Below are 19,983 nucleotides of genomic sequence, written 5' to 3'. Positions count from 1 at the left end.
AAGCATATGAGCTTAAATCTCCAGTAAGGACACTCATTAACACAACTGGCTATATTTTTATGCCTTTTTAAAACCCTGCCATCAACTCCTTCCCCTCATCATTACACATTAACATCCCTAAACCCTGAAGCCACAAGCTCCAGACAAGTTCCTTATCCTTGAAGGCATTTTAGGATGACAAAGATGAGAAACTTTTTATTGTTACACGAAGATCCAAATCCACGCTCCGGCAGCATCAGAGCTGATGTCAAAAACTTAAGACCTCACAGAACTGGCAGCAATTCTGTTGTAAAACATTCAATAACAGCAGCAAATTGCAGTTTAATTTTTCTCTACACGTTCATTGGCATTCATGTGAGGTCCATTCACATCCATTACGAGGGAAGGCATCTGCATTATGGCTAAATATTGTATCCTGCAAACAGAGCAGTGTTTGTGCTGCTTCAGCCCTTGCAAACCAAAGAGGGCTTCACCCTAAATGAGGTTTTCCAGAACAAAGCTAAAGGATGTTGGATGGATTTCAGCCTCCCCTTAGAGCTCGGGGTTTTTTGTGAGGTCAACTGAGGCATAATTTAACTGTTCCACTACTGGAGACCTTCAGCCATGCATTCTGTTCATATCTAGGCTTGAAAAATAAACTCCTCCAAAAATATTAATTCTTTTCTGGAATCAGTTTTACTCCTATTCCAAAAGAAAAAAAATATTTCCTTCTCCTTTCAGGCTCCAGAAAAGCCTTCACACCAGGAGGATGGGTCTTTTCCCTGCACAACAAACAACATTTCACAACTTTATCACGGTTGAACATTCAGAAGTTGCCAGAGAAAAGCATCACTTCTGAAAAGCAGGAAAAATATACTGAAATAATGAGTCATGTTCACTGGAGATGGGAAAGCATTCCTTAACAAGACTCCCAATTTAGAAGTGCTGGGTGAATAAAAAGGTATTTCCCAATTAATGTTCACAGATGTGTCTTCTGCAGCCCAAAACAAAGCAGAACTTCCAATTCTGCCAGGGCCACTCTGCCTGAGCCTGCAGTTGTGTGAGTTAGAGCTCCCTTGGCCACAAATCATCCTAATTACTACGGAATTTTGATAACAAGTGATAGACCTGAAAGAAATGTATGGAGTGAAGAGAAAGTTACAATGTGAATGCAGACAAAGCAAAAAGGTAATGCAAAAAGTGGAAGAATCAATAGGATTTATTTAATTCTTTCTGCAATGCAATAAATTAGTAAGTAAGTGCTCATTCTGATGGTTCTTTTCAAGAGTTCCATAAAATTAAGAATTAAGATGCAGCAAGCTTTTAGAATAAATATCAACAAGAAAATTATATAATTCAGTAATACCTTTAGTGATCCAGATGCTAAAGCCAACACAAAGAAGCCCTTCACTGCCACTCCTGTGCAAGTTACAAAACACCAAACAACAACAAAAAAAGCAGCAAATCTTCAGTATTAAAAAATCTTCACTAGTAAAAATCCCTAAAAGTGACTGTTTGGGTGACACTGCTTTCAAAGTGTGAAATTTTACTGTACAAGCAATTTTGTAGCCTGTAAAAGTATTCAATATTCTAGATCCACATCAGAGGGAAGCTCAGTCTGCCAGATGTGAACACGGCGCTATCAGCAAGTAAAGAGTGTTATCAAGAATGTTTATTTTTTTTCCCTTCAGCTTTGTTATACCTGGAGGTTGTTTTTTGGCCACTTGACATCTTTTTACTGTGATTTATCCTCACTCCAGACAACAGATTCCTTGCTCATTTTCAAATTACCTGCACGCACTGGCAACCACACCTATCAGGAAGGTTTTTCTTGTTCCTGTCTGCTTTTGTTTTGCTGCAAGTCCTATGAAAAAGAATTCCAAGACGTATTTCCCAGAACAGGCAGGAAGCGGGACACGCTATCCCAACCCTGAGGATATCCTCTGTTCCACACTGGGACATAAATCTCAAAGCCCAGAGGATTTCTGCATCAGTGAGGAGCATCTGGACAAGCTCAGAGTCACAAGCAATATTACCCAGCCTGCAGAGAACTTCTGACCTACAGGAGCTGAGAGCTGATCCCAACCACGACCAACAGGAAAACCGGGATCTGCTTTAACACAACCACAGCAGCAAAGGCAGAAAAACCTCCCAAAATATTCAGGGAATCAACAGAAACCCCACAAACAACTGCACCCACCTTGGTTTGTCATCCCTGCTACCATGAGCAGAAGAAATTAAAGGAAGCCAAGGTGTTTCAAAGAATTCAGGTGGAGGTGGAGAGAGCCAAGACAGTCCATGGTACAACGATCAGGTCAGTGTGGACTTTGGAATTCCAGAGGTACAAACAGAAGACATTTTCTATATTCTTCAGGTGTCCATTTAAAATTAGAACAAACTCTTCTCAGAGGTGAAGAACATTCAGGAGCGTGAAGAATGACTACTTGCAAATTATTGAGGTATTACAGCTCAAATTGCCTTAATAGGAGCTGATTTATATTTATGGCCAAATTTCATAAAGTGTTTTAACTTTTCACAACTCCTCCCCCAAGTCAGATCATTGAACTTGAAGAGCTTAAAAAATAAAGCAGGAAATATTTTCCATTCTCCTTTGTCCATTTATCCAGCCATCTACACACCAGGATATTTAGTGCAGTTATCCAGCTGAAAGTTTTTGGTCAGCACAGTTGTATTTTATACATTAATAAACTCAAAGAACCGCAGAATTTTAAAGGCTGGAAAAGACCTTTAAGAACATTATGAAGTCCAACCATCAATCAGCACCACCATGCTCACCCATGTCCTCAAGTGCCACATCCACGTGGTTTTGGAACACTTTCAGGGATGGTGATTCCATGGTTTCCTACAGCATCCTGTATCCCAGGAGCTCTGTGCCTGGTGACCACCAAAACCTTGGTGTCCTTCCATGATGCTTCACACACCAATAAATGCAGACATCTCTTGGCCATGAGTGTTCCTAGGGAGCACCAGGAATGCTTCTGGCATTCCCACCCAGGAACCACCACTCTTCCAGGGAGACTTGCTCTCCTGGGACAGAACCCTGACCCCACTCTTAGGAACAATCCAGACCTTTCCCATTGGAGCAGCAATGTCTGAAGGAGCATGTCTGAAAGGGAAGTCTCAAGGCCTTTCAGCGATTTCAATGCCTAAAATAAAAGACTTGGAATATCAGTTTATTGCCCAGATAAACAATCTGGATGGACAATCTGTAGATTCTAGATTTTCCTAAGGTAAGCAGCATACCAGCTTGGTCTGGAAACATATCAAACATTTATTCGTGTGGGTCCATGAATGTGGGAAAAAAAATCACCTTTTTGAACATTTCCCCTCAAATTCTGGACAGGTTTTCTACTCGGAGTAGAAAGCACTCAGCATTTTCCCAGCTAAAACTCTGTCAGGGAGCACTGGACACCATTCCTGACCACAGGAACCACGCTGGCAGCTCTGCCCAGCATCTCCAGCACCAAATCTGTGTGTGTGTGTGTGTGTGTGGAAGCAGCAGCTGCACGGGAGCACCTATGGAACAATAAACTCCTGCACCCCGGCGGGCTGTGACACTGATGGAGCATCGCCAGCAGCAGGATACTCAGAGAGGCTGTTCATCATCATCACCTGAGCACAAGCAAAACCCAACTGTGGGATGACAAAGCCAGGGGGACGGGCATCAATAAAGCACAGGAAAAACAAATGACAGGAAAACAACTGACTGGCAACCTAAAGGACAAAGTTTCTAACTTAATCTCATTATTTCTTGCTCTGAGCTGGCAGAAGGAAAGTCCTCTGCCACAGCCTGCAGCCCATTCTGACTGCATGTCTAAATCTACATTATGATGATAATAACAGGAAAATAAAACACGACTTAGAAATCTATTAGTACAAGTGACAATTTACATATATCAGCAGTCTGTAGCAATAAGCCTCTCAAAGGTCAAAATTAACCAAACAAATTGAGAAATGCTCCAAACCTCATTTGCTCAGCTGACCACGACAGTTATTCAGAAATTGAGAAGCAATCAAAAAGTTTTCGTCACCAGCAAGTGCCCATTTTAATAAGCAACGAGGCAGTACTGAGTATTTATCACTTGAAGAACTTATGTGTACTAAACAGGTTTCAATTTTTCAAAAGCCAGCAGGAATTAATTTCTTACCCAGAATCAGTGAGAACCAGCAAAGATGAGCTGGTGGGGCAGATCTACAAGAGATCTGTCCTATTTTTATTTAATGAATAGGCATTTTAAGGCATTTTTGGGAAGTTAGATTTAAGTAAGGCAAATACTGCAGGCTCCAATGAAACCATCCCAACCCTGGCCTGATGGAACAGCTCCTGTTTATTCCTGGTGAAGAGAAAAAAATTCCCATCCCAGGGTGAGGTGCCTCTCATCAGTGCCAATCTGTCAGGCTCTGAACACTCTGATAGAAAATGAGATGTGAGATGGAAACCAGCACTAAATGTTTAATATGATCCGCAATTCACAATTATTTCTTAAGTGTCTTTTCCCTGATAACTTTTTCCACTGCATGATCTTAGTGAGAAGATAATGGGAGATGCTGCTTTTGAATAAGTTATACATTTCCCCTGCTTTACTTGAACCTCACAATGCCACCATTATTAATATTTTCCCTCCACAAAACAGCAGTAGCCTTCCAAAGAAAAAGTCCTTGACCAAAATATCAGAGGATATTAAACTGAGAAGTGATCTACTGATGCAAATCATTAAATCTATTTGCATTTGCTTACTGAACCCTAACACAGAAATTAAACTACATAGTGTGGGAAAAGAGCTGGTTTTGCATGGTTAAAAGGAGACATCTTGGAAGATCCGAGCTCTATGTCATTAATTTTCCTTCTTCCCCTCATTAACAAGTAAAATGTTTTCACTGCTTGAAAAGTTTTAATAAATAGGAAAAAGCAGGGCAGCTGACATAAGTTTTTAATGTAATATACAAGAGCTTTTAATATTTTTACATATATTAATGTAAAAGCTAAAAATAAATGTTAAAAGGTTACATTTGTGAAGAAAGAAAAATGGCATTTACAGTTACAGGGTAAGGTTTTAGAATTTAACTCTTTCTCTCCCAGCATGGGGTGCTGAGGAGCATTTGCCATTTCCCTGAAAATCCCTGGAATTGCAGAGATGAGCCACTGCAGAAGCACCCGGGGGTTAAGGACACACATTCCCTCCCAGCTCTGAGCTCCAGGGTGATTTACTGGGCTTTGTCCTTCCCAGTCTTAAATTCTTTTTATAGAAGGAATTACGGGAGGCATTTTAAGAACAGCCATAATTAGTACAGGCACTGGCAGGGTGAGACCTTTGGGTTTCACTGAAATGTGTGAGCCAAAGTGGCCAGGGAAGACCAGGAACTGCTGCTGCCAGCTCCAGCTGGAGCTGGGAACAGCCATCCAACAGCAAAAAGCCAACAGCATCCCAGGGTAACTCCCAAGGAGTGTCACCAACAGCTCAGGGTGGGGATTTTCCCTCTCTCTCCTCGAAAGGGTCCTGGAGAATTGTGTCCAGCTTTGGGCTCCTCAACATGAGGAGCTGGAGCTGCTGCAGCAAATCCAGAGGAGGTCACGGAGATGCTCTGAGGGCTGGAGCCCCTCTGGAGCCAGGCTGGCACACCTGGGGGGGCTCACCTGGAGAGGAGCAGATCCAGGGAGAGCTCAGAGCTCTGCCAGGGCCTGGAGGGGCTCCAGGAGAGCTGCAGAGGGACCAGGGACAGGGATGGAGGGACAGGACACAGGGAATGGCTCCCACTGCCAGGGCAGGGCTGGATGGGAGATGGAGAATTGGGAATTCCTGGCCAGGCTGGAATTCCCAGAGCAGCTGTGGCACCCCTGGATCCCTGGCAGTGCCCAAGGCACTGGGGCTGGAGCAGCTGGGACAGTGGGAGGTGTCCCTGCCATGGCAGGGGTGGCACTGGGTGGGATTTGGGGTCCATCCAGCCCAAACCATTCCATGATTTCTGCTGGGCAGTGACCCATGGCACTGGCCAGATGTTTTCAGACCTTGAATATTAACATGGACAATGCTGTGTCTGAACACCACAAGCCCAGAATCATCAAGCTTTGCTGCTCTGTTTGTAACCCTCATGGCTGGCCAGGACTCCTAAACCAAGACATGTTAGAACAGCCCAGTGATCATGTTTTACAGCGCTGGGATTTTAAAACAGCAAAAATAACAACAAACTGTATTAGATAATATAACTTGTGCAGGCACCCACTTGAAAATATCACAAATATGACTCTTTCTTTCTAGTGTGGAAGATGCAGAGCTCTAATAGTGCTGAAAAATGATTCTACCAAAGAAGAGTGGGAGAATTTGTCTACGCAGCATCATCTCCTCGAGAAATTTCCCAGAAAACAAATCCTTTCCTGATGCCCAGCCCTGTGCTGTGCCTGGTGTGTCCTTACTAACCAGGAGTAACTCAGGCCAGGAGTGGAACCTGTCCCCTTCCCGTGCCAGAGGTAGATTAATGCAGTGGAGCATTTTTCCATTGCAAATCCTTGCTCTGAGGATGGGAAAATGGGCTGCATAATGACAGGGATTATGTTTCTATTATGTACCAGAATTACTGGCTGTTTTGAGTGTTGCAACTCTTCATCTTGGGTTTCCTCCCTGACTTCTGTGGTCCTCAAAAAAAAAAAATAAAATGTTAGATGCACAGAAAATGCTGGGAGCAATTGAAAGCCACAGAGGTGTTTTGGGATTAAACAGAAGGGTGTGAGCACAGACACACCTGGATGTGGGTGCCAGGAATCCTTCCTGCAGCTCTCCTGGAGGGAGAGAACTGAGCCACTGAAGTGTTTTACTGTAAGAGCAGCCTGGAGAGCCCTGACCATCAAATGCTGCGATGGCAGCAAGGTGCAGGGTTTGAGGGGAACCAGCATTGCAGGGGTTTGAAGAATACCAGCCTGGTTTGGGTTGGAAGGATCCCAAATCCCACCCAGTGCCCCCCTGCCATGGCAGGGACACCTCCCACTGTCCCAGCTGCTCCAGCCCAAGTGTCCAGCCTGGCCTCGGGCACTGCCAGGGATCCAGGGGTGCCACAGCTGCTCTGGGAATTCCATCCCAGCCCTGCCCACCCTGCCAGGGAACAATTCCTGCCCAATATTCCATCTACATTTTACCTTTTTTAAATTTAGCCATATTTCAGCATTTCAGGGAATTACCATTCTCAAGAAAACCACCCTGTTCTGGAAGCCAGGAGGTCCAAATTTCACATCTAGGCACCATCATCTCTCCTGAAATAATCCTGTATTTGTAAACATACCAAAAAAGAATTTAATTGAAAGCCATTTTTGCCATGTGGATTGCTAGTAAGGAACACAATTCAATTTCAGAGTGAGAAGGAAAGCATAGGAGCAAAATTCCTGAGGGGGGAAAAAGTAAGAAAACAATAAATTAAAAACCCCAGAACTTTTCCTGACCAGAATCTCCAGCTGCTCTGGGCACCTGTGCCAGGGCTGCCCACCCTGCCAGGGAACAATTCCCAATTCCCAATCTCCCATCCAGCCCTGCCCTGGCAGTGGGAGCCATTCCCTGTGTCCTGTCCCCCATCCCTTGTCCCCAGTCCCTCTCCATCCTTCCTGTGGCTCCTGCAGGCCCCATGAGGCCACCCTGAGGTCACCCCACACTTCTCCCCTGCAGGTTCCATCCTCTGATCATTGGGTGCCTCCTCTGGATTCTCTGCAGCAGCTCCAGGTCCCTCTGAGCCGGGCATTGAGCACGGGGCACCATTCCCCTTTCCTGCTGCCAGGCTGGGCTCAGCCCAGGGCACAAGGAGGTCTCTGGGCTCTGAGTGAACGTGGTCCAGCTTCTCATCCATCAAAAAATCGGCACTTTAATGTTATTTTTTTGCACAGGGCCCTCAAAGGCTTCTCTGCCAAGATTTCAGGAGAAAACCACAACTGAAGACTTGCAAAACCCACTCCTATTTGAATCTTGCAATGCTGCCTTTGACAGATAATAGAAACGCAGCCATGCTGTCAGGGAAAATAACCCAGCTAAAGTCTAGTATTGATTACAGTGGAGCTGCTCAAGATTCACTTCAGCTTCAGTGAGAGAGGAACGTGGGTTTTGCTAATCATGCAGAATTAAATTCACCAGCCAGACCTGACAATAAAACTTTGCCCACAAACCATTTCTAAAACCATGTGAAACCACATCTCTGAGCTGTACTACATGTCAGGCTGAACTCTGAAAACATGCAGAAAGTTATTTTGTTTATGTTATGGAAACACCACTTCCAATAAAAAGTTTTCTTAGCTTGATGCAGCATAAACAATCTGTAGCATCTCCACAAGAAACTATGAAAAACTCTAGCCCAGTTTATTTTTAATAAAAGGAGGACTATGCTATATAATAACTCTTCCTGCCACATCCATTGAATCTGCTGAAATAAAGATTGATGCCTGGATATTTGTAGAGACTTCTACCAGAGAAGGTAATATTTCTTTTTTCCCTTTCTTTCCTATTTTTTAAAATACACTTTCCTGTTACTTTGAAGTGATTTGAAGTAACAAGCATCATCTCCCTATTACCCAGGCATCTGCATGTTTTCTTTCCAAGACCAGTGGCACAAAACTCAATGAAATTTGTGAGAGCTTGGTGCCACAAGTTAAAAGATATTTGGAAATGAAAGGTTTTCTTTGAAAGAGGAACATTTATGTAAGAGGGATCCTCTTCTGGTGACTGCTCCACACAGGCACCACAAACAGGCTCTCACTTGGCTCATCAGTATGAAAACCAATGTTTTTAGCATTGGGAGGGGTTCAAAGGATAAAATCCTGGATTTGAACAAGCATCACCCAGATGAACCAGGTGCTCTCTGAGCCAAAACAGCACCTGGAAGGTTTTGGGAACAAGGCACTTCAGAACTAAAGAATGGGTGGGAGTTGTTGCTGGATTTGTTTTGTTGTTCAGGTTGAAGACCTCAAAGATCATCAAACCCAACCATCAACCAGCACCACCAGCCATGTCCTCAAGCTTGAACCCACCCAGGGATGGTGACTCCAACACCTCCCTGGGCAGCCTATTCCAAAGCTTTACAATCCTGTCCATGAGAAGTTTTTTCCCTAATTTCCACCCTGAGCTTGCCCTGCCCAGCCTGAGGCCATTCCCTCTGCTCCTGTCCCTGTTCCCTGGGATGATCCCAAATCCCCCCAGCTGTCCCCTCCTGGCAGGAGCTGTGCAGAGCCACAAGGTCCCCCCTGATCCCCCTTTTCTCCAGGCTGAGCCCCCTCAGCTCCCTCAGGAGTTCTCCAGCCCCTTCCCAGCCCCCTCAGGAGTTCTCCAGCCCCTTCCCAAATCCCTCAGGAGTTCCCCAGCCCCTTCCCAAATCCCTCAGGAGTTCTCCAGCCCCTTCCCAGCTCCCTCAGGAGTTCTCCAGCCCCTTCCCAGCCCCCTCAGGAGTTCTCCAGCCCCTTCCCAGCTCCCTCAGGAGTTCCCCAGCCCCTTCCCAAATCCCTCAGGAGTTCCTCAGCCCCTTCCCAGCTCCCTCAGGAGTTCCCCAGCCCCTTCCACAGCCCCATTCCTTTCCCTGTTCCCACTCTCCATTTAGAGCTAATCCCCACACATTAATTTCTTTACCCCAAATATATCCTTGGGCTCATTCAGGTTTTATCCTGTACCATTTTAAGTAGAATATCTCTGTTGTTACACAATAATCAAGGAAGAACCAAATGAGGAGGAGTGGAGCCTCTTCCAAGCCACACTGGCAATAATCCTCTACTCACAGAATCCTCAGATGTTCATGGTAAACCCGGAATCCACTCCAAGCAGCAGAGCACTCCCACCCCTACCTCCTTCAGTGGGTTTTTACTGTGCCCCTGAGCTCCACTAAGTTTCTTAGCCTTGGCTGATGCTCAGTGGAAAAATAGGAGGAGTGGCACTCTCCCAAATGCCTCCCACTTGTGGCATCAAAGTGAGATATCACTCCCAGTAAATTTTACAGTATGAGGAATGAAACAGTTAGCAAAGTTGACATTTAAACCATCAGCACTGGCTATGATTAAATACCTCAGAGATGAACAGAGTGGTCCACACCTCTCCAAGTTATTGTTCCAGGCTCTTATCAGACTCCCTGCCCCACTGCATCTGCTGCCTTTGCACACACCTGAGACTTTCCTTCCAGCTCCAATAGTTGGAAACCTGCTTAAAGTGAGATTCTGGAGTTTCTGGTCATGTTACAGTGACAGACAGAGACTGACTGAAACCCTGGTGAACTTCTTGAACTGCATATTTACCCTAAAAGGTTGAGGCAGATTAATAATATGGGAAGGGCCAAACTGGCTCCTTGTTCCTCCTCCCCTGATCTCCCTCAGTAGGATGGATGGAAACGAAACACTGAGGAAAACTGCAAATAACCTGCAGAGAACACAGAGGGCAGCAGGATTTTCCAACCCCACACCAAAAGCTGCTTAGCTTTCCTCAAAACATGTTCTAACAAATCCTTTTACTAAAATCCTCCAGTTCCCCCAGCACTTCCCTGCCCCACGCTGACCAGGCAGGGAGCTGGCAAAACCAGGCTGCTTTTCCTGAGGAAAATGGAATTCCTGAGAGAACCTGGATTTTTGCAGCACAGGGAGAAACTGCTCCCTGCTGCCATCCCAATGCCAAGTCCACATCCCACATTCCCAAAGTATTTTGTGCTGTAAATATTCAGCAGAGGGAAAACCATGCTTTGTGTTGCCTGCTCACCAAGGGGATAATTTACTGCTGCACTTCTGCAATGAGTCAAGGTCATCCCGGTGTGGGAACACCACAGATGACAGCAAAACAACAAAAAAACCTAATTTTGGAACTCCAAAGATGCTGAAGACACTCTGAAGTAAAATAACAGTTAAGGAAAGGGACTTTTTTTTTTGGACATGAGCAAGAAGTGTTAAACATTTGCAATATTTCAGGTTGGGATGGTGGAGGAATATTGTTAAAACTAATCACTAGATTGCCATGTACTGAAAGAAAAACTACAACAGCTGATATAGCATGAAATACATATATTATATACTAATATACTATATACTAATATGTAATATACATATATACTAATAGACTTATATACTAATATACTGTATATACTATATACTTATATATTAATATACTAATACACTGTATATACTATATACTATATACTATATACTATATACTTATATACTAATATACAATAAAATTATATATATAAAATATAACAGATATATAGATAATGTACATATATATATATACTTATATACACACACACACATATATATAAATACATACATGCAGCTTATACACATTTAAGGGTTTTTTTTTAAATATGAACTGAGAAGCTGAAATTCTTAGAAATAGATACAATTGTCCAGATTACGATACAATAGATAAAATTAATTATTAATAAATTAATAGATAGAATTGTCCAATTGTCAAACCTTCAGGGACCTGCTTGGGTCAGGGCATCACAGAATCCCAGACTGGTGGGGGACCCTCAAATCCCACCCAGTGCCACCCCTGCCATGGCAGGGACACCTCCCGCTGTCCCAGCTGCAGGAATGGGATGCACATCATGGATTTATGCACATCATGGATTTCAGAAGTCTGGATAAAGATGCCTCCTGTCCAAAAGAAACCATCCCCCCGTGACGTGGCTGGACTTTTAAACCCCGGCAGCTTCCCGAGGAGCGGAATCACCTCAGGTTATTACAATTAGTTTCATCTCATTAATAGATCAATTTCTTTCAAGCATACTGAAACTGGGTTTTACTTTGTTGCTTCTCCTTTTAGGCTCCATTATAGTCTGTGTTCTTAAGTTTTAAGGAGAGCCATCAGTGAGGAGGTTGTAATCTCAGGTGATTAATTGCACAGCATTTTACAAGCTGTAAAACAGAGCGAGATCTCCACAAAGCGATTATGCCATTAACCAGGGGCTCTTATCAGATTTTTCTACAACTACTAGGTTTGTCTGACAGATTGCAAGTCTTAAGTATTTATATATTTCAAAGGTTTACTTATTTTTGTTGTTAAAAAACCCTAAAATCTCTATTGATTGTTACATGCAATTCCACATGAGAAGTCCCAAGCACTGTGGAGCAGAATACCAATATTTATTACCAGACTCGTGCTCATTATGGTTCTTTCTGACAGGGGTCCATTAAAATCAATTTTTATGTTTCTTATGTTTTTTTTTTCCCACCCAATGTTCTTGCCATGGCGTTTATTAGCCAGTTAGGAGAAACACCAGGCACTGCTTTGTTTTTATTTTATTCTGTCAAAAATAATGAGGCCAGATTTAACAACTATTCACTAGCGATGAGTAGAAGAGATTAAATGTTATACTTCAGCACAAACATTTACAGATGGCTTTAAAATTTTTAGAACTTCATCAGTGCTAAAGACAAAAGGAAGTCACACCTTTCTTCTTCAGATTTAAATTCTTGAAGTAAACATAAAAATACTCTTCTTGCCCTTAGCTTCAGAGTTATTCCTGAGTGATAGACCCTCTAATGTAACGTTTTTTGCACATAAATCATGCAGCCTGTGAGCTTAAGAGTTGCCAAGATGCCACTAGTGCCTCAAGATGAAGTGAAATCAGCTCACCACTGAGAAAAGTGAAGATCTAGAACAGGTGAAAATTAAAATTTTGGAAAAAAAATCTACACTGTCCATCTTCTGCTGAGGAACAAGATCATGAGAAACTTCAACCACAGAACATGAACATGTTAGAGGTGAGCAAAACAGATGTCCTGGTAAAACAGGGATGTAAAAATATAAAATATAAAAAATTAAAAATATTAAAATGTAAAAATATAAAAATATATAAAAATAAAAAATATATATAAAAATAAAAAATATTAAAATATAAAAAATTTTAAAATTTTAAAATTTTAAAATTTTAAAATATAAAAATATAAAAATATAAAAATATAAAAATATAAAAATATAAAAATATAAAAATATAAAAATATAAAAATATAAAAATATAAAAATATAAAAATATATGTAGGTCTGCAAGATTTGTGAGGTGTGCAAGGAGATTTTACCGTCAGTGACATTTATATATGTGCCAGAAATCAAGGGAGGCAGGAGATTCTTTCAAAACTTACATTAAAAAGACTGAAGAGTTTAAAACGTTTGATAATATTTCGATGCAGCAGAGGAATTGATGTATTTTGGAGCCCTTTAGGGCACAAGGGACTCCTCCCAGTAGGATTAGCAACAACAAGAGCGCTCTCAGATCCTCTGGGCAATCTCCTTCCTGCAGCACAAACACGAGCACAGGATCAATAGGACATGAACTCACCCACTTGGCAGCAGGCTCATTTTGGGAAGTTTGATTTCATGTACGCCCGATTCACACCCCGAGATCTCGATCCTGCCCAGGGGGCTGAGCAGAGCCACCTGCCTCTCCCTGCATGGAGATCCTCCCTCTTTGGAATTCACCTGTTCAAGGAAATAAAATCCCCTTTAACTGCAGGAATTTGCACCAAGGAACGGATTTGAGTAGTTTTCAAAAGCAATTTGAACAAAGCAAGAAAACAGCGAATTTCAAGTTTCCTCAACTACGGCATTCACTTTCAAAATTCCAACTTAAAATGATCTATCTTCAGAAGTTAGCACCTAAATCACAGTCTCAAAAAAACCACATTAACTAGCAGCATAGTGATCTTCATAAAAATGTGAAATAGCAGCAGTTTCATGGCTGGTTTATCAGCTAAAATCCAATGTGTTGTGACACTTATTTAAAACAGGACTGTTGTGACAACAAAGTAGATTCAGTGGTTTAGAGCAGCAGTGTTATGCAAATAACAGCTGGAACACAAATAGAATATGTCTGCTGGAAAAGAAAATACATGAAAAAATCAATCATTCCTTAGGAAAAGAAGCATATTTTTATTCCCATTGTTACCAGTCTGGTTTTACGATTACTGATAGGATGTAGCTGGAAACAGCTGCCAAGTATTTCTCGATATTGGACAAGACCAACAATAACAGACTTGTCAAATTCATCTTGGCTAAAAAAACCACCCCAGTCTGGAAGTGTGAGTTGAATTCCCAGTTTGGTTTGTGCCATCACTGCAGCAGGACAGGACAGAACATCACCAGAGTCCCCTGCAGTCACCCTGACACCAACCCTTTGGTCCAGGCCACAGAAAGTCCTGCGCTCCAAAGAGCTCAGCTCATGTGAAACTGGGAAAAAAGTGAACAACTGAGAAACTGTGAGGCAGCACACGGTAACTCCATCAGCAAACACAGAATAAAAGGCTCCTACAAATGTTTGGGATGGAAGGGACCTTACAAACCACTTATTTCCACACCTCCCACTGTCCCAGGCTGCTCCAAGCCCCAGTGTCCAGCCTGGCCTTGAACACTTCCAGGGATGGAGGGAACAGTTCCTTCCCAAAATCCCATCCATCCCTGCCCTCTGGGAAGCCATTCCCTGTGTCCTGTCCCTCCAGGGACAGGACCCTGCATTTGACATTTTGTACTTCATGAGGTTTCCTGCAACGCTGAGAGAACAACAAATTTCTTGGATTTGTTTTATTTACTTCCCTGTGTTCAAGGTTGGATGGGGCTTGGAGCAACCTGGAGTAGTGGAAGGTGTCCCTGCCCGTGGCAGGGGATGGGATGAAATGAGATTTAAGATCCCTTCCAAGCCAAACCATTCTGGGATTCCATGAATGACACACCAGGGGTGCAGCAGGAGCCAGGACGGTCCATGCAGGGTGACTTACAGCTGCCCACTGCTCACAGCTGGACAATAATTAGTTGTTTTCCCAATAAGAGAATCATTTCAAACCCCATTATTAAGTGCTGTGGAATGAAGTAACATCTGTGAGTAATATAATCAGCGTGAGAGAGCTGAAAAATCATCAAGCTGACAGTTTTCATAACTAGAGCAAAAGTAAACCTAAAGCCCTGAATTTTGGGAAGCTCTTACACAATTCCTCCATGACAGACATACAGCAACCAGAGCAACCTCACTCATCCTGGAGAGGCCCAGGAACTGCAGGTTCCCTGTGGTTTATTTACTTTGACTGCAACCCCAGTTGCTGAATAATCAAATGTTTGGTGGCATCACAAAGAAACTCCCTTCCAACCAACTTTTCCTGGAGCACACGGGAGAACTTCTTTGGAGCAGCACCTCATTGCAGAAGTCAGCAAACAAGCAGTGGAAGTTTACATCTGTGGCAAAGCAGCACACATTTTTCATGTTTATTGGTTTGACAGCCCTGAACCAGATGCACTGAACCTCACACCATGTGCTCCACGACTTTTCCATCAGAACAAAACCCAGGATGCAGGGAGCAGCAGAGAACTATCAATAACCCTCTGAGCTCTCTCCAAGTCAAACTAAGCTTTATAGATGAAACCCTGAGTGACTGCAACTCCTATTTGCAGCCTTGTTTATCATATGCATCGGGCAGCAATATTCAGAGGTTTTATTTTTGCAAAAGAATGAGGCTGCAGGACATCCATCACATCCATATGCAACAGGGTTGGGATGCTCCAGGATGAAGGTCACTGACAGATGTACAATGCACACTCCTCTGTCCAGATACTAATTCTGTTATTTAGGCTGGACAGGAGGAGAAATTTCCTCACAGAAAGGGTTTCCAAGCATTGGAGCAGGCTGACAGGGGAAGTGGTGGAGTCACCATCCCTGGAAGTGTTCCAAAAGCATCAGGACGTGGTTTAGTGATGCTGCTGCTGGTGGCTGGACACTTCCCCTGAATCCCTGGCAGTGCCCAAGGCCAGGCTGGACATTGGGTTGGAGCACCTGGGACAGTGGGAGGTGTCCCTGCCATGGCAGGGGTAGCACTGGGTGGGATTTCCAATCTTTCCAACCCAAACTATTCCATGATTTATGAAAAATTGGAAGAATTCTGATCAGCTCCTGCATCATCTCCACCTTCATTCTCCCCTTCCACTGCAATACCTATAATTCTGTATCAAAATATCTCATAATTTTGGTATTGGGTAGAAAAAAACCTGATTTTTTTACGAGAGAAAATATCTCCTGCCAACCTCTGGAGTTTTCCCAAAGAAAGAAAACCATACAAGCAACATTTGTAAGTTTACCACACCAGACTGCCAAATACAGCAAACGGGAAGATTGTAATTTTATTTAAATTTGCATTAAGCAGCTTTCACACTACAGTAAATAATTCAAATATTTCTATGTTCTGTTGCTCCTAACGCCCCCAGAAACTCCACTGGACATTGGCCTGACATCCTAGAATTCAATTCATATCCATAATGATGAATAGAGAAATAAAAAAGGCAGAGAAATCTTGAGAACCAACACAGCTTAAAAGAAAAAAATCTGTAGCAAAGCATTTCCATGCTCCATGTTGTCCCAGAAAACAATTTGTGTTTTCCAGAAAAGTCCAGACAGCAAACCCTGATTTTCCTTTCAGTATTATGGAGAACTGAATCCTTCCCATCAGAGCTCTATCTCTGATGGATCTCCCCTCCACAGGTTTTTCCATTTCCTTCACTCTGCTTTAACAATATAAACCCACCACACCAATATCAAAATATTAACAATAATCCCCTCTGCATCTGATTTAACAGGGGATTTCCATTAGGCTACAGCATGGAAGTCCTCACCAATTTTTTTCTTTTTCCTCAAATATTTCTGAGAATCAAGGCAAAAATAACATATTCGGCTGGCAAATCGAATGTGGCCTCACACATCCTGCAATTGGATTTTTTTAAACCTGCATTAATCAGGGAGATGTCCCAGTTCCTCCAAGAAAGGGGTCTCTTGATCATTTTCAGATTAACCAAGTGTTAATTGAGCTAGGTGCGATGGAAATAGAACCAGCAGCAGGAAATTGCATTGCAATTCTTCCCCCTATTTCCCTCAGACCCCAAAACGGGGCCATTCCCACCATTTCTAGCCAAGCCACTGCTGCACGTTTGGAAATGCTGTTGAGTTCTTCACACTCCTGTGGAACTGAAGAACCCACCCAGATGCCACAGGAGGTTTTCCTCACGATCTTCCTCCCACGCTGGGCGAGGAGGGAACCACACGCTGCCTTCAAGCACTAAAAACTACTGTCAGAGGACCCCAGACTGCCCCAATCAGAGGAATTCTAACCCATAAAATCTGAATTTCTGAATGTACTAACCCACTGGTATTGTAAATGCAGGCGAACCCAATGGGAAGAAATGCTGATGTCTGACTAAATTCAGAAGGCTGAATTATTTCTTTATTATAACTATGCTAAAATACATTAATATACTATATAAAAGGAGGATACTAAAACTACATACTACTTTCTCTGACTCTAACTCTAACTCTAACACAACTCGTGCCCCAGGTGGGTTGGACTGGATTGGATTGGATTGGATTGGATTGGATTGGATTGGATTGGATTGGGTTGGATTGGATTGGATTGAATTGGATTGGATTGGATTGGATTGGATTGGATTGGATTGGATTGGATTGGATTGGATTGGTTAGATTGGGTTGGATTGGGTTGGATTGGATTGGATTGGGTTGGATTGGGTTGGGTTGGATTGGATTGGATTGGATTGGATTGGATTGGATTGGATTGGATTGGATTGGGTTGGATTGGGTTGGATTGGATTGGATTGGGTTGGATTGGGTTGGGTTGGATTGGATTGGATTGGATTGGATTGGATTGGATTGGATTGGATTGGGTTGGGTTGGGTTGGGTTGGGTTGGGTTGGATTGGATTGGGTTGGATTGGATTGGGTTGGATTGGATTGGGTTGGATTGGATTGGGTTGGGATTGGGTTGGATTGGATTGGGTTGGGTTGGGTTGGATTGGGTTGGGTTGGATTGGGTTGGATTGGATTGGATTGGATTGGATTGGATTGGATTGGATTGGATTGGATTGGATTGGGTTGGATTGGCCATCAGGCTCAAACAATCCTCACCAGAATCCAACCAAGCAACACCCCAGGGAAACAATTCTCCAAACACATTCCACGTGGGAAAAACAAAGAGCAGAAATAGAAATTGTTTTCTCTTTCATTTCTGTCTGTGCACCTCTGTGAAAATCCTGAGAGGGAGAGAAATGTGCTGGCCACACACTGGAATCACTTCCTGCAGGTGATTCCCTTGGAGGGGTTGATACCCACCCCACCAGAGGTGTGACCACCTTCCTCATTTACTTCCCATTCCCATAAATTTATCCTAAAAACTCCATCACTTCCCATTCTGCATAAATTTATCCTAAAAACTCCATTAAAGCCCTGACATTTGCATCAACAAATGAGCTACAATTCACAAACACCTGCCCTGTTTTGATGGTGCCATAGAGTAGCAGGGACGCACAAAAATGCAGCTCCAGACATTTGTTGAGTTTGAGGATGATCAATAAATGCCAGGGAAGCTGCCTCTTCATCCTAATTACAGGGAAAAAACACCAGGCCTGAACTCTTAGAGAGTCCTTCTTTTGAGTATCTCAAACCTGCTTGTTATTGATTCAAGTTTTGAATTAAAATTCAATCAAAGCTTCAAATATTGGATTTAAATTTAAGGGGAATGCATCAGAGTTTGGCAATTTGCTTCTTCATTTCAGTCACCCTTCCTGATGCACTGAGTTTGCATCCTTCTCCTAACAAAATCCTTATCAAATCCCATCAGGCAAAGCAAAAATCCATCATAAACCAATGTTTGCAAAATGATTTTGTGTCAAAAAGCCTCTGCCACTGATGAGGCTGCCCATGCCAGTGGGCCACCCATCCAAGGATTTCACTGAATTACAGTTCTCTCCACATCTCCTTAATAGTTTAAAACTTCCTGTATTTGTTTTACTGGTTCTGCCTGTTTATTTAAAAGGAAACAATCCATTGTACGTAAAGAATATGGGAAAAGATATTAATAGTAAAGGCAATGTATTTCTGCACATATAGTGCAGGGTGGAGGGCGATTTTCCAACCTTATGGGGCTTGTCTTAGAGGAAAAAGCCATTTTTTAGTGTTTCAAGGCAGAGAAAGATTTAAGGGCTGTGAATAGAAGACAGGATCCGTGCAATCAGAACAATCTAAAAATCTGCTCCCGTTAATATCTTGATTAATCATATATATTTTCACCATACAAAAGCTACTGTTTCATGAGAACAAAGAGTTTATGTACTACAAATAATTTTACTGCAGGAAAGAAAGAAGGAAAGAGTTTGTTGGAAGTTTCACACTAAAAATGAAATATATTGAAAGCTGAAGTGAAATATAGTGGAAGTTTCATATATTGGAATATTAGTATCACTTTGTTATACTGGAATAAAAGAGAGAATGAGAAACATTTAATTCTCAGTCTTTTTGCTTATTATGAAATGTCTGACTTCTTTCCAAGCTAAAATACAAATTCTTCTAAAAGCTGCTTCCTTCTCTTGAAAAAAAAGAATCCAAAGATTTCCAACTAAATAGAATGATGTGAATTCCAAAGAAATGTGAAGCTGTGGCTGCCCCTGGATCCCTGGCAGTGCCCAAGGCCAGGTTGGACACTGGGGCTGGAGCAGCTGGGGCAGTGGGAGGTGTCCCTGCCATGGCAGGGGGGCACTGGATGAGTTTTAAGGATGTCGTGATCCAAACACACCCCTGAAGGTTTGACATCTTAACCTGAAGAGTTGAAGATGTGAGAAAGTTGTCCTGAAAGCCAGGAAGCTCCTTGTCCAAAAAAACCAAGGGATGGCTGCTGCCCTCTGAAACCCACAGGGAGCCCTGACCAACATCCCTCATCACTTAAAAGAAAAATAATTTCTGAACCAGGCAATGTACAATTCCAGTATCACTCCACCCACAGCATCCTCCAAAAATATGGAAAACTGTGTCAGTCCAAGGAGAGCCAAGTGCCTCATAGGTTTTAAATTAAGACAAAAGCTAATTTTTGAGGAAAAGAAGATGTTTCAGTCATTGCTTAAACCCAAGAAAAAAAGCCTTGAAACAAAACAATCCTCTCTGTAATTCTGTCAATACAACCTGCTAAAAATAAAATCACTTTTAAAATTACCTTTAATGTTCTGAAATA

At 42.6% G+C, this 19,983-nt stretch overlaps 1 protein-coding gene across 1 annotated transcript in view; it reads right to left on the bottom strand.

Moving 5' to 3' along the window:
- The window catches only part of MGMT (O-6-methylguanine-DNA methyltransferase), a 139,920-nt gene that overhangs the window by 106,832 nt on the left and 13,105 nt on the right, over positions 1 to 19,983 (bottom strand). The window contains exon 3 of the mRNA XM_072931360.1: positions 13,279 to 13,418. Within this exon, the coding sequence (XP_072787461.1) occupies positions 13,279 to 13,418 (140 nt within the window). The remainder of the gene's footprint in view (positions 1 to 13,278; positions 13,419 to 19,983) is intronic.

Source organism: Taeniopygia guttata, chromosome 6, assembly GCF_048771995.1.
Source record: "Taeniopygia guttata chromosome 6, bTaeGut7.mat, whole genome shotgun sequence".
NCBI lineage: Eukaryota > Metazoa > Chordata > Aves > Passeriformes > Estrildidae > Taeniopygia > Taeniopygia guttata.
Note: the sequence above shows the minus strand (reverse complement) of the source record. Positions and strands in the feature narration are given on the sequence as shown.